We start from the raw sequence: 8,636 nt of genomic DNA on the forward strand, positions 1-8,636 counted from the left end.
GGGCCAATTAAATAGCTAATTAATTATTGGCGGGAGACCTGATTCAAGTGTGAACAGCCGTTTCATCTTACGTAGGTCCACACACTTGGAATTTTTTGGCCGACCTTTGTCTTCATTGATGCGCATTCTCTTCTTTCTGCCCTTATATAAATCCCTCGTCACATACTGAACTCTCCTACATTCTCCTTTTCTCCACTCTCAATCTAACTAAGTAGCTTAGCATTTTCCTTTACCTGTTCAAAACTACTGCAAATTTTTAAGCAGAATTTGGGACTTTTTAATCAGTTGTTTAATTATTCAGATTTCCAAAATTTTTAAGTTTAAGTTTAGATTGGTTTTGGTCTCTGGGTTAACTCTAAGCTTCATTTTTGAAGCTTCTTTAGTTCTTATTAATATTCTAAGCCTGGGTTTTACTCTACGTTTGCTATTGGAGAGTGCAGCATTCTTCTTCCAAACATTGGAGTTCATGAGAAGAATGTTTCTGCCCCTCAACGGTTGCATCCTTTGGAAATCCTTTCTAGTTTCCGAAAGGTTTCGCCTTGAGAAAAGCTTCTACTTTTGGATCTTTCAAATTTTCAATAGATACACTCTTGAGACATAGAAACTAGTTCCATTGTGTCGAGTAGTCTAAGTATGTTTCTCTCGTTTTTATCCCTTCTTTTCTGAATTGTTGCTGTAAAGTTCATTATTTTCAATATTAAGCCTCAGATTTTCCGCTTTCTTTGTCTTCGTCAATATTGGATTCATCTAGATATTTAAAGATGGGTCCAATGTCTCTTCCCCCTGGATTCCGTTTCCACCCCACTGATGACGAATTGGTTGGGTATTACTTGAAGAGGAAAGTCGATGGGAAACCAATCGAACTTGAAGTTATTCCAGTGATTGATTTATATAAGTTTGATCCATGGGAACTACCAGGTATATAACCAATGTATAGATAATCCTAATTGTGTATATATAGTTTAAAGCAATATATTGGAATTTGCGATGCTCTAGTATGGTACTTTACAACATAAATGAGGATGTTATGATTTTTTTCTTGGTTATAGAATAATCTATGTCAAGTTTAACTCATTTCTATGGAAACCAAATACTTGGCAAGTCACATTTTGCGATAGAACAGAGTTTAAATGCCCAGGACATACTTTGCAAGAACGAAATTTAAATGAAACTGTATTTTGTGAAAGTAATGAAAACCTATTAGCATGCCATCATAAAATTTGGTAAACATTTAGAGCTAGTCGCTTTCAAGCATCTGGCCTTTTTCTCGAGAAGTCGGTTATAGCTCAACCTATGAAATTCCCCTGTTAGAAAGTTATACTTATATCAACATCTCCCACTGTGAGACATCCTGCTAATTGACATCACTGACTCAGAAAATTTTTCTTATTCTTTGAGTTCTTTTTGATGAATATCTTTTAGTGACCAGCCAATATCTTTGTTTGTCTGTAGATAAATCGTTTCTACCTAAAAGAGATATGGAGTGGTTTTTCTTCTGCCCGCGAGACAAGAAGTACCCGAATGGATCACGCACAAATCGAGCAACATCATCAGGGTACTGGAAAGCCACAGGTAAAGACCGCAAGGTTTTCTGCGAGTCTTCAGTCCAAGGGCTTAGGAAAACCCTAGTGTTCTATCGTGGAAGAGCTCCCGGTGGGGAGAGAACTGATTGGGTTATGCACGAATACCGCCTTTGTGAAGATCTCTCTCAACCTACTCCCAATTTCATGGTACATATAATCTTTAATGATCTATAAAATAATCACATTTAATAGTATGAAATTGTCATTTAGTAAATGTGATGATGGAAACATGACTAAGTATCAGACAGGGAAATATCTAATAACATATAATTTTGACTCAGGGGGCTTTTGCTTTGTGCCGAGTGGTTAAGAGAACTGAACAAGGATTGAAGTTAGGCGATTCGATGGTAGAAGCTAAAGGCAAAAGAAGCTTTTCCTCTACGACGAACGATTTCAGCCCAAGGAAGAACTCTAGTAAATCCTCAGATAGAGCAGAAGAGCCTTCATCTCAAGCTGCGAGTCTCTTTGAGATTTGCAGTGATTCACCCTTAATCACTTCTTCAGTAAATGGAAGGGAAACAGAGTTGCATCCAGTTGTGTTTGGAACTGATCAGACTGGCTTTTGGGGGTCTCAGTATCTTTCTAATGCTCCCATGGTATTAGAACTCTCAAATCCATATAATTCTTTCATTTTTTTTATGATTGTGATAAATTTGAAGTTTTTTTATTTTATCAGGAATATCCTTTGGGACAAAGTTTGCTAACCGAGCCAGTACATTCAACCCAATTCGCTAATTTGGTAGAATCATGCCCAACAAATAGTCTCTCTTCTGTTTCATCTTACGCAAGCTTCACAGAGGATACATTCTTGGTTGATGAATTCAATCATAATGGAAGTTCCTCATCTTTCCCGAGTAATTTCTATGGTATGAACGCTTACTGCGATGAGCAAAACATGGGATTGCCAGAACTCGGCTGGGAGATGTCATATATAAACACACCCTTTAACGGTATTGATTATATACATACACTGAAAAATAATTTTTTCCTTTATGTATTATGTTTTTTCAATTTATTTTTCTTTTATTTCAGGAATTGAAGCTTATAACACGACATTATCTCCTTTGGTATGCCGACAAGCAAGTGACATAGATGAAGCCAATTTGTGGTTACAGGAAGATAGCTTGGTGTTTGCGATGTGAATGATTCTATGAGTGTGGAGTTTAAGAAGGCTCCCGTTTGGTTCTTGGAATTAGTACAGGTATATGAGTTACAGTAATTTCTGGTTTCAGTGCAGGATCTCAGAGGTGACACTTTTTAACGATTACCCTCAGAGGCCATAATAGCAGTTCCTGTCACTATATATATTGAGAATAAAGATCTCTAGGTGCAACTTCTTTTAATGTTTGCGCTTGGGGATATGATGACCATGGTTTGCTAGTAAGTTTGTGCTCTTACGTGGAAAAGTTTGTAAGAAAGTGTTTACTTATGTAAAATAATTGTGTGCTTATGTAATGTAATGGTTGAAACTGTTCCTACTCTAGTATTTCTTATAAACTTGATTATTATTTTCTTTCAAGTTCAACAATGTTTCTTGTGTACCTGAAAATTGACTAGTGACAAAGTCCTGTTAAAGCTGCAACCATATCAAAATACAGAAACACAGTGTGCGTGTGTACCTAAATATTGAGTTGTTCATCACTCTGTTCTTACTTACTTCCCTTTTCCTTTCACGGTTGACATCTAAACAACCAAAAGATTAATACTGAACACCTTGAAAATATATTGTTTAAAACACTGAAATAAGTATATGTTAATTATTGAATTAGTGACAGTTATGACCTCTATTTTTGTTGAATAGTATAGAGAAGGAATATTGGGAAAAGATTATGTGATTTTCTTAATCCAATGAAAGAATACAATTGTCCTTATATATAGAGAGAAGGAGCTATACAAGGAAGTAATACTAATATACCATGATTCCAGGAATCATAACTATACCATATATATCTATACTATATATATCTATACCATATATTCTAATACTTCCCCTCAAGTTGGCACACATATATCAAACATGCCCAACTTGCTAATTAACTTTCTCTTCTAACTTGGTGAGTATGTCAGCCAGCTGATCTTCCGAGCGTACATGAGGGACGGAAATGACTTTCTCTTCTAACTATACCATGATTCCAGGAATCATAACTATACCATATATATCTATACTATATATATCTATACCATATATTTTAATACCATATATTCTAATATTTAGTGTATGATTCCGCAGATCTTACTCTTGCTATAAGAGCGCACCCTACAGATCCTACAGTTTTATCACGTTAGTATCTAGATTATGACTGCTGTTTTCATAGACTTGCGTATTGGTAGGTTTGTTTTGGTGGACAAATTTTCAAAACCATCCTCTTTTAAAATTTATTTATAAAAAACGACCCATTTCAACCTTAATTTCAAAAACCGACCCAGTTGGTTGAATTTGATGAAGAACATGTCTACTTCTACATGCTTTGTCCTATCATGCTGAACTGGATTATGTGTGATATCACATACTGCTTTGTTATCACAGTATAGCATCATAGGTTCCTTTGGAGGGAAACCTAGATCTTTCAGTAGTAATTTCAACCACAATAACTCTTGGATACCGATTGCCATTCCTCGATATTCTACTTCTGCGCTTGATCGGGATACCACATTTTGCTTCTTACTCCTCCAAATTGACCAAGTTTCCCCCTACAAATGTGAAGTACCCTGATGTAGACCTTCGGTCACATATATTTCCCACCCAATCAGCATCAGTATATCCTTCAACCTTTAGGAAGTCTTCATATCTTTGAAACAAGATTCCTTTTCCAGGGGCTACCTTAAGATAGCTGATGATCTTCATAACTGTCTACATATGCTTCTCCCCTGGATTATGCATGAACTAACTGACGGTACTCAATGCATATGATATATCAGGCCTTATATGTGCCAAATACATCAATTTTCCCACCAATCTCTGATAGCGTCCTTTATCAACAGGCACTTGGTTAGTTTCAACTTCTAATTTTACTCCTTCTTCCATTGGAGTTTCTGATGGTTGACAAGCAGACAGCCCAATTTCATTTAGTAAATCTAAGGTATATTTCCTCTGAGATAGGAAGATGCCTTTTGATGACCTAGACACCTCGATACCCAAAAAATACTTCAAATCCCCAAGGTCTTTCATTTCGAACTCCTGAGATAGGTGCTTCTTCAATGCATGTTGTTCAAGAGGGTCGTTTCCTGTGAGGACCATGCCATCGACATAGACGATAAGTGTCGTAATTTTCCTATGACTCTTCTTCAAAAACAAAGTATGATCAGAATTACTTTGACTGTACCTAAACTTTTGCATCGATCTCGTGAATCTCCCAAACCAGGCTCTGGGAGATTGTTTTAGTCCATACAAGAATTTTTTTTAACTTGCAGACTTTATTTGTATGCTCAATCGGGATCTTATATCCAGGTGGGAACTCTATATACACCTCTTCCTCTAACTCTCCATGTAGGAAAGCGTTTTTTACATCGAATTGTTGTAGAGGCCGGTCCAAATTAGCAGCTAATGAGAGTAACACCCGCACGGTATTAATCTTTGCCACGGGTGCGAATGTCTCCAGATAATCAATCCTGTGTGTCTGTGTGTAGCCTTTTGCAACTAATCTAGCTTTGAGTCTTTCAATTGTTCCATCTGCTTTGAATTTCACAGTGTACACCCATTTGCATCTCACCCTCTTCTTTCCTGCTGGTAACTCAGTTAATTCCCATGTGTCATTTTTTAATAATGACTTCATCTCCTCATCCATTGCTGATTTCCATTTTGGATTACATACAGCTTCCTGCACACTGTTAGGAATAGATACAGAGGATAATTGATTCACAAATGATTTGTTAGATGCAGTTAACTGATTATAAGACACATAATTACTCATAGGATATTTGGCTTTACTTGTAAGGTCTGGATCATATGTGGATTTGGGTACACCTCTATTTGCTCGGTTGGGAAGTTGTTTTCTGGGAAAAGAAGATGATACCTGGGAGGACTTAGTTTCAGGGATATCTGAAGTGGACGATTGGTTATTCGAGTCAGGCAGGGGCTGCACAACTTCATTCGGCAGGGTTGTTGCTGTTATATTATCAAGAACTGGCATTACTTTGGTTGTCTCAGTTGCCGGTGTTGGGCTTGAAGTCAACGTCGAGAGCACTTCTATTGAGCTTGAAGTCAATATCGGGAGCACATCTATTGAGCATATCTCTTACTCACTAGTATTTCTAAATAACTAAACTTCCTTATAATGGTCCCCCTGAAGTTCAGCCCGTTCAAAGTACATAGTAACTTCATGAAATGTCACATCCATAGTGGCAAACATTTTCTGTATGGGGGGATGATAGCACCGGTAACCTTTTTGGGATGAGGCATACCCGATAAAAATACACTTGAGGGCACGAGGTTCGAGCTTGTTCCGTTGCTCCTTTGGTAAGTGAACAAATGTAACACATCCGAATACCCGAGAAGGAAGATTTGGTACGGAAGGAGCTATGGCAAGTTTAGCTAAGACGTCGAAGGGTGTCTGATAGTCAAGAGTGGCGGAGGGGATCCGATTCACCAAATAAACAGCCGAGGAGATGGCTTCACACCAATAAGATGCAGGTGTCTTTGCCCCGATTAGTGATGTCCGAACGACTTCTAACAAATGGTGATTTTTTCATTCGGCAACCCCATTTTGTTGAGGGGTATATGTGTAGGTAGTCTGATGAACAATGTCATGAAGTTTGAAATATGTCTATAACTCGGTACCCATATATCTACCTCCATTATCACTGCGAAGGACTCGAATGGTAGCGTTATACTATGTACTGATCTGTTTATAAAATTTCTGAAACAAACTACTGACTTTACCCTTGGACTTCATAGGACACACCCATGTCATTCGAGTGCAATCATCGATAAATGTAACAAACCACTGTATGCCACTTAAAGATGAAACAGGAGAGGGACCCCATACATCAGAATGAATAATCATAAATAGAACTGAACTTTTATCCATTGAAGGTTTAAAGGAAGTTCGATGACTTTTAGACAGTTCACAAATCTCACAATGAAAAATGGAACAATCAACTTTATTACATAAACGGGGAAAAAGTTTCGTTAAGTATCTAAATGATGTGTGACCTAATCGTCGATGCCATAGTCAAAGATCATCTGTAATCTTCTTCCTAGGGTTACTAGTGTTCAAAGCTGTGTTTTTTAATTCCGGTTCAAGGTAGTACAACTGTCCACGCCTAACGTCATAACCAATCATCCTCTTCATCTGTATATCCTTAAAAATACAATGAGAAGGCTAGAAGATAACAACACAATGTAAAGTCTTAGTTATTTGAGAAATAGATAATAGGTTATACTCTAAAGATGGTACTACTAGGACAAAGTTAAGATTCATGGTGTTTGATAGATTAACAGGTCCTTTTCCCGTAACGGGAATCGGAGCACCGTTAGCTGTGGAAACAATAGTTTGAGATGATGGTGTAATAGTAGTAATCATTTTTGAATTATATGTCATATGATCAGTGGCACCAGAATCAATCACCCATGTATTATTCAAAACAGAGACAGAATGTAAAGCTTTACCATGTGTATTTGTGGTGGTGAGTAATCCTAAGGCCTATTTATTGCCTCCATCTGTGGTTTGATTTATCTGGCGGTTGCGAGTATCCTTCCACCAATCAGGATAACCGATGATTTCATAGCATCCCTTTTTTTGAGTGTCATGTCCTCCCACAGACAGAACATGGAGGATATTTGGAAGATGAACCCCGAGGATTTGATTGAGGACAGAACATGGAGGATATTTGGAAGATGAACCCCGAGGATTTGATTGAGATGCATTTGTCTAGTTCCCAGATCCGGTTGTTCTCTCCGAGTTTCAATGAACCCCGAGGATTTGATTGAGATGCATTTGTCTAGTTCCCAGATCCGGTTGTTCTCTCCGAGTTTCGCCAATTGGGAGTACAGGCTATCATAGCTGTAGTATCTTTCTCAGTTGTCATTGTTTGTCGTCGGAGAGCTTCTCGTCGAATCAGGGCATAGACCTCTTCTAATTCAGGAACGGGATCTTTTCACAAAATCTCACCCCGGATTTGTTCAAGATCATTATCCAACCCGGCAAGAAAAATGTGTAACCTCAAGCGTTGAATAGATTTCTTGTAAGATTCAACATCATTAGGGATCTCCATAATCACCTTATCACGGTTATCCAACTCACTGAATATCTTTGTCAGCTCCTCATAAAATTCAGATAGTGGTCGCCCACCCTGTTTGGTAGTGAAGGCTTGTTGGTTCAAAGAGAAAACCTATAATTCATCAACGCCATCGTAAAACGCAATAGCCAAGGATTTCCAAATTTTGCGCGCTGTAGGAATATGAATGTAGCGTTTCATGATTTTTGGTTTCATAGACATCAAAAGCCAGCGTTTCACTCGCTGATTATCAGAGGACCACTTATCAAATTTCGGTGTTCCTTCTTTCGGTATGGGAGTAGAGCCCTTAATAAAGGAGAATTTTTGTTTCTCGGCGATGTACATCTCCATAAGTTGAGACCATATGTCATAATTGGTTTCATCCAGGAGAAGACCAATGTTGAATGAGGAGCCATCAGTCTGAATAATGAGATGAGAATCCTTCCCTGACTCAACGATCATGTTTGTGGGGTCGAGAGCCATTGAAGGGGTGTAGGGTCGAGGGTCTAGAGTTGTGGGATGAGAGACGGTGGATGAGAGCCCTGGCTTCAGATTGCACAGAGGCTTAAGTCAATATTCTCATTTCTCGAAGGAAACAAGAATAGAAGTGGAATTCCCGTTTCTCGAAGGAATCCCGTTTCTCAAAGGAAACAATAATAGAAGTAAAAGATCTCAACAAGGTGAGATAGACACTCTTCCTCTCATCAGTTCTATGACAAAAATATTGAGGGATACAATCTTCCCCTCATCAATTCGAGGACTGAAATATCGAGGGAATAGTCAACACTGTGAGGATGCAAATGGGTTGTGGTGGGGGTTTTGGCTTGCAGCGGGTGC

The 8,636-nt window shown here is 38.2% G+C and overlaps 1 protein-coding gene across 1 annotated transcript; it reads left to right on the forward strand.

Annotated features, from left to right (window-relative positions):
• On the forward strand, positions 509–3,051 carry LOC109835950 (NAC domain-containing protein 86-like). The gene is made up of 5 exons (XM_020403913.1): positions 509–918; positions 1,453–1,730; positions 1,865–2,179; positions 2,260–2,533; positions 2,616–3,051. The coding sequence occupies exons 1-5, from the start codon at positions 762–764 to the stop codon at positions 2,723–2,725; spliced, it is 1,134 nt and encodes a 377-aa protein (XP_020259502.1). The 5' UTR covers positions 509–761; the 3' UTR covers positions 2,726–3,051.

This window comes from Asparagus officinalis, chromosome 4 (genome assembly GCF_001876935.1).
Source record: "Asparagus officinalis chromosome 4, Aspof.V1, whole genome shotgun sequence".
Lineage (NCBI taxonomy): Eukaryota > Viridiplantae > Streptophyta > Magnoliopsida > Asparagales > Asparagaceae > Asparagus > Asparagus officinalis.